The sequence below is a fragment of the Lepisosteus platostomus genome, chromosome 17 (assembly GCF_059453375.1).
Source record: "Lepisosteus platostomus isolate fLepPlt1 chromosome 17, fLepPlt1.hap1, whole genome shotgun sequence".
Taxonomy (NCBI): Eukaryota; Metazoa; Chordata; class Actinopteri; order Semionotiformes; family Lepisosteidae; genus Lepisosteus; species Lepisosteus platostomus.
Window position 1 is genome coordinate 9,795,831 of NC_142627.1, and position 17,613 is coordinate 9,813,443.

The following is a 17,613-nucleotide window of genomic DNA, read 5'->3' on the forward strand; positions in this document are numbered from 1 at the left end:
AGGTTCACTGACACCAAACTACAGGGCAAACTTGATTCTGAGACACCTCTTCTATAACAGACTCATAGATTATAACTGATTAGGGGAGATGGACTGCTATGGTGTAGAAAAAAAAGGATTTAAAAAATATTTTTAAAGAAGTTAATCAGTAGGAATAAAGCATTATTTTTTAGTCTAATACAACTAAGAATGCATTCGTTTTATTGTTGTTTTAGTATTAAGTGCATGTGCATGCTCTATTATGTGAATCTGCAGGGTTTTTGCTTAGATATCCAGAGGATAACAAGATATCAAACCCAGCTCAAATAACTCACTAGATACTCAATTTAGCTGTGTGTGTTAGCTCCCCGACAAAACTAAAGATCTGGTTGCAAAGATTCTATTTAAATACGTGAATGCAAAGTTAAACACAAATGAGCTTTTGTTTCTTCCAAGAAAGTAATATGCACATTTAAACATGTACAGTAGTATATTTTCGGTCATATATTGCACATTACCAATAGTATAGTAGTAAAGATTCTGCCATTCATTTATAATGAGCATTTCTGTATTTTGTGTTTATTATTATTATTATTATTATTATTATTATTAGTATGTTAACTGTTACTACTTATGACTACTGCTAATCATCATAAAGTGTGAAGGGAGACTTTCGAATGCGAAGCACTTCCCAGACAGGCTGTGTAGAGCGCTATTTTGACGCAAGCATCATTCAGCGTACTACTAGGAATGTTTTTATCACTAGTCCGTGTGAAGTTAAATGTATTACTCAGTTGCCTTGTGCAAGTTGCTTTGATTTCTTATCTTACTTTTAGAAGTCTCTTCTGCTTTTTACGACGCACTGCAAGGGACTCGACTCACCTGCTGAGCTGAACTGGTTTTCTCTATACACGGGGTACAAACCTGCCCCTCCTCAATCAGATTACACTACAGAGAGCACCGTGCGGTAGCTCTGGAGAAGTCTGCATGTCTGATTGACCTTTATTCGGTGTGAGCGAATGAACCGACTTGTGAAGAAAGCGGCAGCAAGGCGTGGCACGGCTCCAGGGTCTGGGGTTCGGTTCTGGACTGGGGAAGGGTGTCATTCTGTCAGGAGTTTGCATATTCTCCAGGGGTTTTTCCTCCAGTGATTCTGCTTAGAGGGGCGACCTGTCCAGGCTGTTGTCCAGTTTTGTCTCCCAGACTGTAGGTTATTTTGAAACTTGCCAGAAATCAGCGCCTTTCCAGTAATGGCTGGAAGAGCGGCGTGTTAATGAAAGGTAAATACAAATAATACATGAACCATCCTAACTGAACCAGTCACTTAAAATGAACGAAAGTTTCAATATGCTGGGTAGGCCAACCTTGCAACATAATCTCGGTTGTGATAGCAGAAACAGAGAATAGACAACATTTTAAGGAGGCAGTGAATGGAATCCATCCTCGGCAATGAGTATTATTGTGTCCCGTGTGCCTGCTCACGACCCGTTCTGGATAGTCCGTGCGTGAACTTTGTTGATCTCCACGCTGCAAAAATAAACAGCCTTTTATTTTCGTGAGGAGGCGATCACTTGTCTCAACTCCTGTTTGGACGCTTGTCTCTACATGGTCTACTATGACTGATCATTCTGTGGTCAATTCTTATTTGTCGCCTTGTACTGTGGTTCGTGCTTCAGTCTTATAATAAAAAAAAGATAACAAAGGGACACAGTAAAACAGAACCGATCAGAAAGGCGATACGACACATTACTCAGATAAACCGTCAGCAATTAGAAAAAAGTGAATGGGTAAATCACAGCTATCGAGTCGTTTTGTGGTACCACCGTTCTTAAATGCCCAGACCCAACTTTTATTGGCAACTCTGGCCGTGTGGTTGCCCCCCTCTGGGGCAGTCTGAGTGGAGTTATTTTTAGAGTCCGCGTTACTAAAAATATCCACTCTCTTGTTATTGCGTCACAACAAGTAACACTAGCCGTTTTCTGACCCGTTTTTTTTTCTTTCACACTGTCAGTGTTTAGAACAAAGATATCAGGTTAACCCTGTACGGGGATATAAAAGGAAGCAGAGGACGGAGGCAAAGCACAGTTGCTTTGAGATAGATCTCTTAGAAAGGTAAGGACTCTGCCAACAGCGCCTACTCGCGTAGTCTTGAATCATTTGTGATGCCTGTGTCTGCCCTTTTGTGTTGATCTTTAAAACAAGAGAAAATGCTTTTGCCCAGCATATTGTAAACCATGCATTTTTCTGTTTTTTTTTTTGCTAATATTACATTTCTGGCATTTTGTAATGCTCGTTTTGTCGAGATTTTTATCTTTAATCATCATTGAGCTGTTTGCTTTCAGCTTTTTTTGGAACTTCATTCGCTAAGCTTTTGTTTAAAAAACTTGTCCAAAATGTACAATGTGAGTGCACAACTCTTTGGTCAGGATAAACACCCGGATCTGACTTTTGATTCCATGTTTTAGTGTGACACAAGAGGGGAAATCATGACGGTTTCCTGCGAGTACTGTAAAGAGGCTCTCGGTGCCAGACCCGGGACTTTCTCCTGCAGCTCGCCCTGCTCTAATGCGGATGCAAGCATCACACCGGGGCTTCGCTTCAAGCGGTTCAGGTCAGTAGCTCCTCTCCACGGCAGTGCTTTACTGCTTGGCTTGCCATTTCTGCGCCGATGCGCTCCCTCTAGAGGGGGTTGTTGTGTTGCTTTCATTCAACGAGTAGGAGCAGCGTGGGTTTGCGGGAAAAGGCGCTTTTCGTAACATGAAGGGATGGACCAAATTCAATACTTTCATTTCGTAATTAGTTCTATAGAACTGTATCTACAATTTTAAACATGCTTCCCACACACAATCGTACGGGTTAGGATTGTAGTAGGATACCTTTGATGAATGGGGCAAATGCATTTTAAGTACAACAGAAAAGCAACTTGTATAATAAGCTGCTACGAGTTAAACTCACACACTCTGGAGCAGCAGCAGCAGCAGAAGCAAAGCCAGGCACGTTGATTACTGCTGGTGATGATTCACAGATTGCTTTCCCCCTCAGTGACTAAATAGCACTCTCATGCTGATATCCACGCTGACATTTTGAATAGCTGTAATCAATGTTGAAAATGAGAGAGATGGGGAAACTAACTGCTGTTAAAGCCCCAACTTAAAAATACAGAGATGCTGTGATTCAGAGCTCTCATCCCCTGGACATAATTGGGCAGAGCGAGAGAGAGACCCCAGAAAAAAAGCGTCATTCTCTGCCCAGTGACGCCTGATACCCAGCTTGGAGGACATCCTCTTTATATGGCATCAAGGCGGACAATAAGTCCAGCCTCTTCTCTGACACCCACTCGGTGCACTGCCTATAAAGTGTAGTGGTTCCCTCAAAAGGCCAGACAATTAACTTGTGCAGCTGGGTATAGTACTTCAGTTTTCATTTTTCTTTTCTTTTTTTTTTGCTTCCCTCCCCACTCCTAGATGAATAATTTCCATGGAAACACGTTCTCCTAGCTTCCACTGAGAAAAGCATTGCATAAAAATAGGGGGGGGGGAGGATCTGTAGGCGATTCACTACAGTCTAAAAAAAAACCAGCAGAAGTAAGCTTTTGAAGATAAGTGGTTTCCTACTTTTTTTAAACAAAAAAGGTACTGGCAAGATAAAACAGACGAGGTGATTGAAAGGGGACTGGAAATGCACCGCAGGAACTTGTTCGGGCTGTTCTCCCTTGAGCTAGACTGACTAGACCGAGCAATAAGTTCTCACCCTCCTACATGCTGTGTGTGCTGATTTCTCAGTCATGGTGCTCTATAGGTCCACCAAGGGAGCCTCCAAGGCCCGGAGAGACCACATTAACGCAGAGATCAGGAATATGCGGGCCCTCCTGCCCATTTCCCAAAAGGAGAAGGATCGCCTGTCATACCTGCACACCATGTCCGCCATCTGCACCTACATAAGGAAATCGGTGTTCTTCCAAGGTAACGCAACCCAATTATCCACTGTTTTCAGTTCCACAATTATCCACCGCCGGCAATGTCTGAACTTAAAATTGAGCACAAGCTAATTCTCTTTCTTCTTCATCCATGCCAGAGCTGCACAGTGAACCTGGAGAGAGCTCCCTTTTCCCATACGAGGATTTTCTGCAAGCTTTGCCTGGGTTTATAGTGGCCACAACAAGTGAGGGAAAACTGATTTACATCTCGGAGAATGTCAGCAAGTTCCTTGGTTTCTCGATGGTAAGTTATTCTCTGCTGCTGTAAGACTTTAAGAGGCTTGATTCTCTTGGATGTTGGTAACAGAACTTCATCAAGCTGTTCTTAAGATGCATTGCTTTGATTTAGTTAAATTTATTTAAACCCATTTTACCTTTCAGCATGACTCCTTTCCGAGTCAGTGTGCATCTCTGAACAATATATTGATATATATATATATTTTATATACATTACACATTGTTTTCAGAAATAGTTACTCTTGGAGTTTAATGTTTGGTTACATTTTTTAAAATATATTTTGGCAATTTTGTTGGAAAAGTATTAGTTCAATTGTCTTTTACAGTATTTACTTATTTACTGTGAAAAACATGCTTTAGCAACCAGCATCAGTAGGCCCTGCGTTTGGCCAAGCATTCAGAATGTGTGAAATTAATGATGTTGTTTTATTTAACATTCAGTTACAGCTTACAGGTCACAACATTGTATTTAATTATTAGTTTTTTTTTGTTTTAGGTGAAATAAAGAGTAAAATAACTGATAGAAATAGAAATGATTGGATTATTTAAAGTTGCTTGAGAGCCGGTAGCTACAGTACATGTTCGCCCCTGATTTAAAAACCTTCTATGAAAGACGTCTTAATCTTTAGGGAAGGTATTCTGTGCATTACCAGTCAGAAAATACAAAAAAGATTATTTTTTCTTTGTTATTTAGGTGGATTTACTTCAAGGAGACAGTTTCTATGACATAGTCGAAAATGCAGATGTAGAGACGGCAAAAAGTCACCTGCAGACCGGCTCATCATCAGAAACAGGTGAGAGCATTTCTACAGGGGGAAAGAGGGGGTGTCACATTGGTTGTAGTTCAGTGTACAGAAAAGAAAACTCTGCTTTCATTAAAAACATTCAGTTCATGTTTCAAGGCTTTAAATCCGATGCACTCAGAATATGAAAAAAATGCCCTTTATAATTATTATTCCAATAATAATTAATTAACATAATTAATACTGATTCACTTCAATAATATTCGTGACAGATTAATAGTTAATGGTAATTAATGTTTCCTAAATAAACATTAATGAGAAAATCATTCTCCACTGGGCTTTGTTCTGCTGCTCTAAGACAATGTCTTCTTATCTGAGAGTCCACTCTCATGACTCGGTGTGTTCACTTGTGAAGCTTTTGCTACCGCCTTTGTGGTTCCTTTCGAATGTAACGAGCTGAGAGCCTAGGGCAGTAGGGCAGTAGGCCACCTTGATTTTATCACTCACTCATGCTCTCATTACACTACAGAAATCCAGCTCGTGTTGGCAGGTTGTCTCATTCCCTCTGTGTGTTTTCTCCTTCTGCTCCCAGAGACTGCATTCGTTTGTCGGATGCACACCTCCAGGGCGTTTCGCCTCCGACATGGGGGTAGCTGCCCCGTGCTGGTCCGGGGGAGGTTTCAGCTGGGCGCCTCCCCTGGCTCGAGCCCGGTTTTCATTGCCCTCTGCTCCCCGGTTGTCAGCTGGCTGCACGACACAGACGCTTGCTGCTTTGTGCCACATTTCCAGTCCCTCCACGGGCTCGACATGGCGTTCACTGAGGTCCCTGACAGGTGAGAGCCGAAAGACATAAAAGCCATCCTGGGATTCTGAATAAGGAAACAAAAATTGGCATTTTAGAGTAGCACCTTTGTCATTCATAACAGCCAAATCTGCCGAATGTGGCTGTCACTATATTGGTGTGAAGGAAAGAAGCACACTCACAGCACACTGACACTGGTGCTGAAAATCGACTTTGTTTCTTGAAAAGTTTTGTGAGGCAGCAAAAAGGCGGAGGCAGCAAAGTTTTTTAAATCTGCCATTATGATGACAATAAAACAATCATTGCTCTTCTAAATAAGATCAATGTGCAGCCTCTCTGATGGTTTCTATGATTCAGTTTTCTTCAGCGTTTTTAAGATGCTTTACTGTTCAGTTAAGCCAAAGTGGCAGCATGGTTTTCAACTCTTACTTTCTTGCTAGTGTGGTGCTCCATCTGGGTTATTCGAACGAGGAAATGATCTGTCGACCGTGGTACAGTCTGCTCCATCCTGATGATCTTGCCTTCGCCGCCGCTCAGCACAAGATTTTGTGTAAGTCTTTACTTACAGTATGAGCATTATTTCTGGAGTATTGTGAAAAACGGGATTTGTTTTTACGTGTAAAGTAGATCCTCATCAGTCCTAAAAATCTATTATTTACTTAGAAGGTTCTTCCAATTTTAAGGGCAAGAATGAAAACAAAAATAAACAAAATAGTTCTAAACAAACAGAACTTTCCACTCTTTCCTGACTCTCTGACACATTTATTCTAAAGCAGCAGATATTTGTTAACTTTCTTCCTCTCCGTGGTTTACAGTGAAGGCAGATGATGACATGCCTGTGGAAATGGTTCTGAGAATGCAATGCAAGAATCTCTCTTGGACCTGCTTCTATATTGTGGCTGTCAAGGATTCTCGGAGTCAGTCAGTGTCTTGCACTAACTACATTATCAGGTACCACAAAAAATGTAATTCAGTTGATTTCTGAGATTTTCTTGAAGTATTGACCCATTTTTCAGAGGCATAGCGAAAAACACAGAGGTGCTTTCTATTATCTTGCAGACATTTATGCCATAAATTTGTGGTTAGTGTTCATGTTGCACTATGTGCTTTTCGCTGCTAATGTGCAAGTTTTTGTTTTGGTGCACCTTCAACCTGAACCAGCAGATGCCACTAGAATCCCACACCAGCAAAACTTGAGCACTACAGATGGCACATTCTCTATTCTTAGGCACATTACAATTGTATAAATTCATCCCTAAAAAAGAATTAATATACATGTACTTTATATCATTTACAGTGAAACGGAAGCCACTTTCCTTAGTGAACAAATCCACGCTCATGTCAACTGCAGATCAAGAACCTCCAGCCACAGATCCTCAAATCACTATCAGATCAGCCCTGAAGCATCAGACACCAGTCAGAGCTTCACTGACAGCCCGGCGAAGAACCTAAAGAGACAGATGAATGAAGGCAACCCGACCGAAGAGCCAAGGATCAAAACAAGCAGGATTTCAGAGCCCAGCATTTCCCTGTATTATTCTACTTTAAATAACCAGCCTAGTGGAGGCAGCCCTCCACCTGTGTTGAGTGACTGTCTTGAATTACCTTCCACCCCTCCTTACAGCCCAGATTTCCAAGGCTCTCCTATCCTTCAAGAGGAAGCTAGCTCCTCAGCCTTTACCATTTCTGACTTCCTCTTGGAAAGCTACAGCTTCCCAGAGAGCCTGCAGTCACCCACAGCAGAGTCCCTGCCCTACAGCGTCCTTTCTGCACTACCCAGCCACCACACGGCGGCAGAGGCTCTACCAGGCATTGCGGACGCTGCCATCGGCATCAACAGCTTTGGGGTGGCGTCGGCGTTGTCGCCACAGCTTCCAGGTTCCCCTCCCCACGATCTCTCGAGCTGCTCCAGCGATGTGCACCTGGTGCCCGATTGCCTGCAGCTTACAGATGTCTGTGGAGGTGTGTCAGACTGCAGTTTTCACCCGGATGACTTCGGCATTCCTGAAAGCCTCCCAGCTGGAGTGCCCCCTTACCTTGTGCCTCATGGCTCTGTCAGTAGCGCCGGCCTTCCCACAAGCCTGCCGACTCCCGACGCTTCACCCACCTCGGAGAACAGCTTTCATTACAGCGAGAAGGAACAGGCCGAAATCAGCATCCTGGCCAGGCAAATCTCTTCGCTTGCCAGCAGCTTTGATACGCGCCAGTGCGTGGACCACGTTCTGAGCGCTCTGCGCCCTTCTGAATCAGAGGCCGTCTTGAGTGAAGAGGTCATCTACGGCATCTTAAAGGAGCTGGACGTGGTTCAGGCAAAAGACTGCCTTCCTCACTGCAGCCCTACCTCTGACAGATGTGTCGAATCTCAGCCCTCTTGTTCAGACTCTGCCTGCGCACTGGAGGGGAGTCAGGACCTCCTGCACAGTAATTCCACGGAGACATCATCTTTTCCACATGTTGCACTTGAAGACAACCTGCCCCTGGATCAGCTCTCCACAGTTCATCCAGCGCTAGACACCTGCATCCGGAGGTCTTCTTGTAACGGATATGCCAATGAGTTGTATCAACTCAATGAATATCTGCACAATAGCCTCCAGCAAGGTAAATTTTAATTCATATGACACCATCAGCACACCACCAGTAAAAGCACTAGCTGTAACCATGCATTTATCTCCAGATCAACATTCTTTGTTTTGTTCTCTCGCCATTTTCAAGGGATAATCTGAATCACGCAAAATATCCTTAAGTGCATTTAAAAATCTCACACGAATGGTAATAATCCTTGCAGAATTTAAACAAAAATAACCTCTTTATGGGTTTTCTCTTGTCCAACGGCAGTGTGTTGTGGTGGGAGTAAACACCCAGAAGCTCTGAAGCAAGGCTGTTTTCAGATCACTGTTTTCTAGATGTGGTTAAAATTCCACATTCAAAAATTAAACAGAAACTTTCTGGAGTTTTTTTTTTTAACTTAACTGCAGCCACATTGCAAATGATGTTACTTACAGTTACGTAAAAGCTTATTCTTCCAAACTTGTATTGCTGTCTGCCATAGCTAAGTATTCATGTTGTTCTTTCTTTTCTCTTGATTCATTTCAGATGGACTTGTTGAAGAATCCATGTACTGAAATAAGTCTGTGACTTACTGTACTTCACCTTGTATGGCATATTGTCATGACAACCTGAAGCTTCTTCACTGGATTCAACAAAGAACTTGAAGGCATTTGTTATGGGGACTTTCTTTGTCTTGTGTCCAAAAGACTGTATCAACAGAGGGGTCCAGTGCCTCAAAAAGCAATTGTTACTTCAAAAAAACAAAGAAATTTTCCAAAAATGGAACGTCATTTAATTTAAAGATTGTTAAAATGTATATTTGATGGACCAAACAAGTAGGCGTAGCCAAATTTGTATGAGCATTAAGTATTATTTTTTAGATTGTTGATTGTTCACTGTGCTGCACTAGTATTGCTTATAGTGCTCTACAAACATATGGTACTGTTTTAAAACAATAATTTGCAAAACCACAAACCACAAATCTCATTGTACACAACACCAGTTACTGAGAGTCTTGCTATATTGCTGTATGCATAACTTCTCCTGAGCACTTAATTACATGTGCAGATTTGAGGAAAATGATAAAGGCAGTGAGAAAAGAAAAGCCCATCTGCAGTATTAAACAGTCAATCACCAATATGAAACAAGAATGCAAAACCATCCTTTAACATTTCCTGTAAAAACAACAAAAAAACTTGTTTACCTTGACTTAAACTGAACTACCTCTGTATGTACCTCTGTGTGGCACATTAAAACCAGTACAGGAGCTTCTTATAGAACATTGTGTATTATACCAGTCTGATTGGCTGGTAAGCTTCTACAAATGTGAGCCCAGTGCTTCTGAATTAGTACAGAACTTAATGTTCAGAGTTAAGTATTGTGAACATACTTGGAGACGTGTGCCTTTTAAAAAGAATTTGTGTTAGAGAAACACCAGCTGTATTACAAAGCATATTAAAAGTGTTGTGCAACATGGTACTGAGATGTAATTATTTAAACTCATGCTGTTTTGCCATTGACAAATTAGTCTTGCTCCTCTGGCAATATTAATGAAGTTATCCTTTCTTGTAGCTAAAAAGTACATTTATTTTGTGCCAAAATGTAACATAGGTGTAAATCTGAAAAAATATTTTAGGATTTTATTTTGTATTTTTGTATTGCAAATAAAGTGAAAGATCTAAACTGACTGAATGCACTAGTTTTGAATGGGGATGGATTTTAAGCTCAGTCAAACACTTGTTGTTTGATTTGCCCATGCTTACAAGTGTCTGCCATGACTGACAACATATAGACAAGCCAGATTTTACATACTGTGGTATTGCAAACAGTTATAAATCTTCCAATTCAGGGTCATGGGGGAGCCAGAGTCTATCCCAGCAAGCAAGGCAGGATACACCCTGGACAGGACACCAGCCCATTGTAGGGCACATACTCACACCAGGGCCAAACTTCACAGAAGCCAATTAACCTACCAGTATATTTTCAGACGGACAGAGGAAACTGGAGCCCCCAGCAGAAACCCACACGAACAGGGGGAGAACCTACAAACTCCTCACAGACAGCACCCCAGGTCTGGAATTGAACCGAAGGCCTCAGGGCTGTGAGGCAGCACTGCTAGCCACTGTGCCACCCTGCAGCTCACTTCTGTTTCATATAATGACACAATAAATTACATTATGATTCAAATAGTTTTTTTTTACGCAAGCACTCATTGGCAGGTCCCTTGTTCTACAAAATTAGCTTCTCTACTTGCTCACTTTCAGCACTAGACAGCACCAAACTACTGCACATTCTTATAAACAACAGCGCCCCCTGCAGCCAGGCCGCTGTATCACCGCCTCCGTCTCAGCACGTTGGTGATAGAAGTGGATTGAAGTGGGGCATCCACGTGCACAGCGAGGGATGAGTTTCTGAGGTTGTCCGGCGTGTTTATTAAAGTAAGCATCTGTCTTTTAATGTTGTGTATTTGGTGAACAGAAGGAAAATGCGGAGTTTCTGTTACGAAGCGTCAATCCGCTTCGCGGGGAACTCGGTGATGTTGAGCTCATGTTGTATGTGTGTGTAAACAAAAGGCCTCAGTCGAGCCGGGGACTGGAGTGAGTTTGCCATCCCGGAAAGCAGCGCATGAGCCTCAGCTTAACACAAGATTAACCCTGCGGTTCCCTGCGGATGTAGTAATAATAAAAGATTTTAAGTCAGAAGGCACACATTTGTCCCCTTTCTTGTTTTGCGCAATGTTGTTTATAGTTCACCGGTTTCTCTCTCAATATTTTCCGGATATTCCCGGAAATATTTCACTCCAGTTTTACAGTGAAGAATGCAGAATAGTACAGAAAAGCATTACAATGTCTTTATTATTATAGTGTTTATAGTGTATTATAGTGTTTACCTTTTAGTGTAGACCTTTATCGGTGTTAGAAATTACTGAGAAATTACTATAGTACCTCCCGGTAGTGACAGCCTCTGTTAAGTTTGGAAAAGTAAACGAAGTCTTATGTACAGTATATATACGGAACATACAGTACAGTCATACAGTACACTGCTGTAGTTATTATTTGCGTATTGTGGGGAATCTGACAAAAAGTCCTGTTAAAATGCGTATTATTAGGTTGTTGTTACTGCATTTTTTTGCGCAGAACGCGGTAATTTTTAATTTTGCATTGTGTACGAGCTACATGCATGTGCTATTTTCTGCTAAAGACTGCAAGAGAGTGAAAGTACAGTAGGTTGACGTAAAGCAGCTGCTCGGTGTCTGGATTAGTTTTTTTTTCTCCTTTCAGCTCACGATGGCATCGAAGGCCAAGGGGGGGATTCGGAAAGGTAAAGGCCGGGAGGCAGCTCCGGTGCGCCCGGGTCTGGATCAGAAAGCCGGGGGCTCCGACAGCGAGGACTCGGATCAGGAGGAGCTGGAGAGGAACTTCTCTCTGATCAGAAAGCGCTTCGCGGCGCCGGGACCCCAGGGAGCCCCGGACTCCAGCGAGGCAAGAGAGGGGGAAGACTCCGGGGCAGAGGAGGACTCGAGGTGCGGCGGCGAGGGAGGCGAAGACACCGGGGAGAGCGACGCCAGCGACGGGTCCGAGGAGTCCGACTGCGATACTGAAGATGGAGACTCGGGGGATCAGCAGCCTGGCCTGGGAAAATTAAAAAACACTGGTGGGAAAATGGAAACTAGAGAAGAAATCCAGAGAGGTATAGTATTTGGCAGCAGCTTGGAGTGGTGGATTGGGACCGGAGGGTCCTGGGTTCGAATCCCAAGTGGGAAGCTGTACTCTTGAGCCAAATACTTCAGTCTCTTTGCTCCAGTTAAGGCCCTGCTGTATAAACGGGTATCCAGGTCGTTATTATGATTTGTTTGAATTACCTGTTAATTATACAAATTATATAATTATATTTTTTTATATTATATAAAAAATCCTAAAAATGGCTATTAAATAGCTTGGTCTTTCCATAATTCTCACCAGGGGTTATCTTTTTAATCTAAATGCATTAACATATCTGTAAAATTGCACGCAGGCAGGCAGGCAAGTGTGTTGTTGATATTCCAGTATCCATGCGATTGAAGGTAACTTCTGAATTGTAATGAGAAGGCACAGGAAACTCTATTAGGATGATTTTTTTTTTTAATTAAAGATTAAAGTCAGCTAGTAGAAATGTCTTTGCAGTCAGTTTTTTTTTTTTGTGTTGTTCAGTATGTTTACCATTGTAGTGGAAGAAAACCTGTCTGCAGGGAGATTAGGAAAGGTGTTAGTGTCTCACTTGTCAAAACAATAGCAGCGGTTTAGTCTTGCCTGGCAGCATTATCACTAAAATGGAACTTTAAACCTAATCTCATCCCAAGGCCAGAGAAAAAAAGTGCTGGTCTTGATCCATTTTCCTTCTTAATGCAATAACCCAGACAACAGGGCAGCTGTAGTCCTTGAGAATTGCAAGAGCAGTTTTGATTACTAAATGCTTCGTGAGCAAAAGAAAAGAACATGCAAACCCTAGCTCTCACATAAAACTATATGAACATCTTTAGCAATGTTTTAATAAGCAAAAGCTAAACATTCCAGGTGAAATGTGTGTCGTTATCAGAATGGCAATAAATATATTTAAATTTATTTTAGGCATTCCCAGTAATCCTCGCATGAGTTTGTGATCAGTTAAGGTCCTTATATCGGATTCTCCTGCTCTGCTTTTTCATCCACAGGAGTCGGTCTCCCTTTAAAAGCTACATGGCCAGTGAGGGTGGTTATTAGTTTCGACATGATTTTCTAAAGCTGCACAAACAAAATAAAACTATCTGTTGTATTTCAGTGTCAAAAATAAAAAAATGTGGACAATATGTTTTTTTCACAGTGGTGAAACCGGCAAGCCATACGTATGAAGAGCTTAACTAATCTTTATCACCAAACCCAGGAGAAGTGCATTGTTACCAAAGGATGGTCAAACCAGCTGTTAAAAGTGCATAAAGGGGATGTTTCAGATAGTGCGCTAAAAGAGAATGCGTTGGATGTGGAGTGTGGTGTATTGTTGTTCTGCTGAAAGATGGCAATTAATAGATTTCTTTTCCTCCTTGGTACAGAACTTTCCGCAATGTCCTTTGAGGAGATAATGCAGCTGCAGAATAAGGTTGGAACTAAAATCTACAATGAAGTGGCTTACGGGTCAAAAAGAAAGTCTTCATCGGAGAAAGGAATGAAGCGCCTGAACAAGAACAGGTAAAAGAATCTTTTTCCTTCTGGTTTTTACTGTTCTGGGAAGGGTTGTGAAATTAGTGGGAATGTAGGGTTTTTCAAAAAGCTTCTCATGAAGGAGGAGCATTGGGGAGCTGTTTATTCATTTATTTTGGATAGAGCAGTCTTTATCTTGCGATTATTGGGAGGTTCATTTGCAGCAGAGCGATTATGAAATCCTTCTGTGTGGAATCACGGAAGGCTCCTAATCAAGGCAGGTCCTCCCAGCATTCTCCCCGATAACCAAGCCAGCTTTGCTTTATCCATTTTTAGAAAGATTGCAGTTTCTTCTTTCTTTCTTGTCAGGCCCATGGAGATATCAGCCAAGCAGCCTGTTCCTTTTCTCAGGCGGGTGGTGCCAGTCAAAAAACCGGTAAAAAAAAAAACCCTCCTCGTAGGAAATTTCAGACTTGAGCTGTGTGTGAAGTCATTGTGTCATAGTGTCAATTGACTGCCACTGTTATCTGTCCTTTAAAATTTTACCGAATAGATTTCCCTTTTTCCAAGAGGAAATACTGCTTTCCCACCCTGTAAAGTTATTTGCTGGTGTCCTTTCAATGAGTATCATCTTAAAATGCATGAAAAATCAAACATTTCTCCTTCTGTATTTTTTCTTTTTTTAACCTGTGAGTTTGGGGGGCATTTTCTGGTTTTGGAATATATGTTGCAAGTAACTACGATTTATTTTTCCAGGTATTCAGAGATCCTCGTTTTGATGATTTGTCAGGAGAGTACAACCCGGAGGTATTTGAAAAGACTCACAAGTTCATAGGAGACATTAAGAAAAAAGAAAAAGAGGTATGATCATCTTTAGAAATTAAGGCTTATTTGCTGTTGTCATTGTCATAAAATGCAATTAGAACTCATTGTTATAATGTGTTTGTTTGAAAATAGTAGTGAATGCTTTTAAAATTGAATGCTCAGAACAGCCATATTAGACACGGTTTTATAGATGACTTTCTTTACATTGCGGAAAAGTACTTGGCATAGCAATAAGCAGAAAAAAAAATCATTTGAACAGCTAGGAATACATTTTCTTCTTAAAAGGTAATTCTGATGTGTCTATATCTCTAGGAATTGTGTAGCAGTTTGTTACAGGTAATTCACAAGGTGTTTAAGAGTTTATGATGGTGTAAGAAGAATGTATTACCCATGTAGAATGTCAGCTCTGTAAGTAAAGGTTTTCAGTGTTAACAGACTACTTTTTAACACTTTCTAATTGCGTTTTAGCTGATCCAGAAAAAGCTGAAGAAAGTTAAAGAGCCAAAGAAAAAAGAGAGACTGCAGCTGCTATTAAAGAGAATGGTAGGTTCTTCTTATCAGTCATTCACGTTTACATCCTCCCTCCTGTTTTCTTTTTAATGGTTCCCAGATGCTGAGATTGTATTGCGGTTGTAAATCTGAGCTCCAGAGAGTTAGTGAACTTTTTGAGAGGGTAGAATAACCGAGTCATTGAGAAGACTTTTTTTAAACTTCTTTTTTTAGTTTTTTTTACAGAGAAACCCAGGATCTGGTTTTCCCAGCACACGATCCAAAATAGGATCCACAGCACAGATGACTTAGAAAATCACTTTGGTTGATTCTTTGCAGGTTAATCAAGAGGAGGCACAGAAGAGGAAGCAGATTCAGAGAGAGAGGGAACTGGAATTCAAGCGGAAGCAGAGGGAGCTCGTGCAACAGGGCAAGAGGCCCTTCTTCCTGAAGAAATGTATGCTATTATATTTTAAAAAAACATTTAGGACAATTTTTCCTTTTATATTAATGGTACTCATGGGCAGCACAGTGGTACAATGGTTAGCATTGGTGCCTCGCAGAGCTGGGGCTCTATTCAGTTCCTTAGGTGCAACATTTGTCGAGTTTGCATGTTCTCCCAGTGTTCATGTGGGGTTCCTCTGGGTGCTCCAGTTTCCCACCACTGTCCGAAGACATACTGAAGTTAGTTAAAGGCTTCTGGGAAAATTGACCCTGGTGTGAGGGTGTGCGTGTTTGTTTGTGTTTGTGTGTGTCCCTTCCAGGCTATATCCTGCCTTGCGCCAGTTGCTTGCTGGGATAGGCTCTGGCTCTTCTGCAACCCTGCATCAGTTAGAAAAAGGTTCAATATTTGAAAATAGATGGATGTATAATTCTTGCTCCTGTATGACCTCTGTACCAGCACTGGAGTGAAGGGTGGTTTGCGAAACTTCACGCACACAGTAGCTCGCCATTGCTCAGCAAATTAACTATGTGATAGAGCCTCATGCTACTAGGAAGGCTCAGATCTATCTTTGCTCCTGATGGTGTTTGGTCCTATTTAAAACTGAAGTTCGCTGCCCTTTTCATAAGCGTGTGTAAGTTCTGAAAGATGCTGCTCTGCTATTGCCAAGCACAGCGCTGTTCTTTCACGGGATGCCCGATGTGGGTAACACCTGTTTTTCTTTTCTCACAATTTCAACTTCCCTTTTCACAGCTGGCATACGTAAGCTGGAGCTGGCAGAGAAATACAACGAGCTGAAAAAGAGTGGCAAGCTGGAGAGCTTCCTGAGTAAGAAGAGGAAGAGGAATGCCATCAAGGATCGGAAAAAACTGCCATTTCAACAGAAACCCCATGCAAGCTATTAACGAGGCTGATTTCCGATTTGATTGGTCTCTATCGAGGGCCTTGCAGTTAGAGATAGTCCTCCATTGGGAACCTGTCTTGTCTGCTGGATTTTGCGCCAGCCACATTCTTGATCAGTGGCTGCTTGGTCTCAGTTTTTCCATTTAGGAAATATTAAATTTGCTTTCTGCTCTTAGCGAGTTGAATGGGATTTGTAATTGATACCATCCCTGTACCGATTTTAGAGTTTCAGATCTGTGCTCACACAGGTGTGCTGCACACAATGTACTGCAGCTCCCTGGACCTTTGTGAAACAGGGGAAAAAACGGATTGCGAGAGTGATACATTGCCATTCCCACCTGTGTCTATCGGAAACCAATGACCAATTAGTGGTGCCACTAACAAGGATATACAAGAAACACCAGACTATAGTCCTGCTTAAAGTAACAGTGACAGTCATTGTAATAGTGAGGATTTCATTTGGATCACCAAAGACCTTTTTTGTACCATTACATATTGTTCTTTCTATTACACGTTTATGTACTGTTAAAGTGTGATGCTGAATCTTTAAAATAGCTTGGAGAATCAGTGTACTACTGTCAACTTTTGTATTTCCAAAACAGGATTTTAAATTTATAAATCAATTGATTAAAAATGAATGCTTAATGTGTGGTCATGATTGTATTTATGAATGTTATTATTTCAAACATGAATTCAAATTGGAATTGAAAAAAATGTGCCACACGGGATGATGGTACTTTTTTGTGTACTGTGTTAGAGCAGTGAATGTACAGTACTTAATACACAAATATACACTGGCCCAGTGTGCTGGAGGAGTACTTGAACATCATCCTCTTAATACAGTGTTTATTTTACTGCATTAGTGGAACCCATTCAGAGTATGAAACTGTCATTGTATTGATTAGCATTCCTGTGCAGTATAAATGACTACAAAATAAATCGCTGTGTTTAGATCAGACATGAGATTGAGACCTACAGTTGCATGGGACATCAATATACATGCCTCTTCACAGTGCACAATTGATTTTTGGATTTTCAGTTCTTAATGAGGACACCAGGACCCGATAAACCCTTTAATTGGAGTGACTAATCAATTTCTTGCAACAGGTGTTTTTGAGAGGGGCTGTTCCTCAGGTGTGGGACCTGGAACACGAAGAGATGCTTCTAGAGACAGCATTCGAATGTGGGGCGCGTTAGTTCTGTGCTTATATACGAGGTTGGAGGTAGTCTGTGGATGGTTTTGTTCTTTTTTATTTGTACGTGTCGTATCAAATCCTTTAAAAATGCCGCAAAGAGCGCACAAGAAGAAATTAACACACACACACAAAACACTGCCCGTACATTTTTAAACTGTATGCGTGCGCTGTTCGTGACTTCAAGTGCTAATTCGGATGTGCTCCAGTAAAACCAAGAGAAAAGCGAGGTAAGAACAACCCACTTATCATTGAAAAGACTGTCGGGAGGAGCTGGTCACTGCTGCTGTGTAGTGGGGGCAAGGTTTTCAAAGTAATGAAAGT

The 17,613-nt window shown here is 41.6% G+C and overlaps 2 protein-coding genes across 2 annotated transcripts; both read left to right on the top strand.

Annotated features, from left to right (window-relative positions):
- Positions 1-797: 797 nt before the first annotated feature.
- Positions 798-9,460, top strand: npas4l (neuronal PAS domain protein 4 like). Its single transcript, XM_088610539.1, has 10 exons — positions 798-2,091; positions 2,445-2,590; positions 3,778-3,941; positions 4,054-4,199; positions 4,887-4,986; positions 5,528-5,768; positions 6,178-6,287; positions 6,553-6,688; positions 7,035-8,335; positions 8,831-9,460. Exons 2-10 carry the CDS (start codon positions 2,466-2,468, stop codon positions 8,857-8,859), a joined length of 2,352 nt encoding a protein of 783 aa, XP_088466665.1. The 5' UTR covers positions 798-2,091; positions 2,445-2,465; the 3' UTR covers positions 8,860-9,460.
- Positions 9,461-10,593: 1,133 nt separating this feature from the next.
- On the top strand, positions 10,594-16,751 carry rrp36 (ribosomal RNA processing 36). The gene is made up of 8 exons (XM_088610547.1): positions 10,594-10,722; positions 11,566-11,974; positions 13,350-13,485; positions 13,807-13,873; positions 14,194-14,298; positions 14,731-14,805; positions 15,091-15,208; positions 15,947-16,751. The coding sequence occupies exons 2-8, from the start codon at positions 11,572-11,574 to the stop codon at positions 16,096-16,098; spliced, it is 1,056 nt and encodes a 351-aa protein (XP_088466673.1). The 5' UTR covers positions 10,594-10,722; positions 11,566-11,571; the 3' UTR covers positions 16,099-16,751.
- The last annotated feature ends 862 nt before the right edge of the window (positions 16,752-17,613 follow it).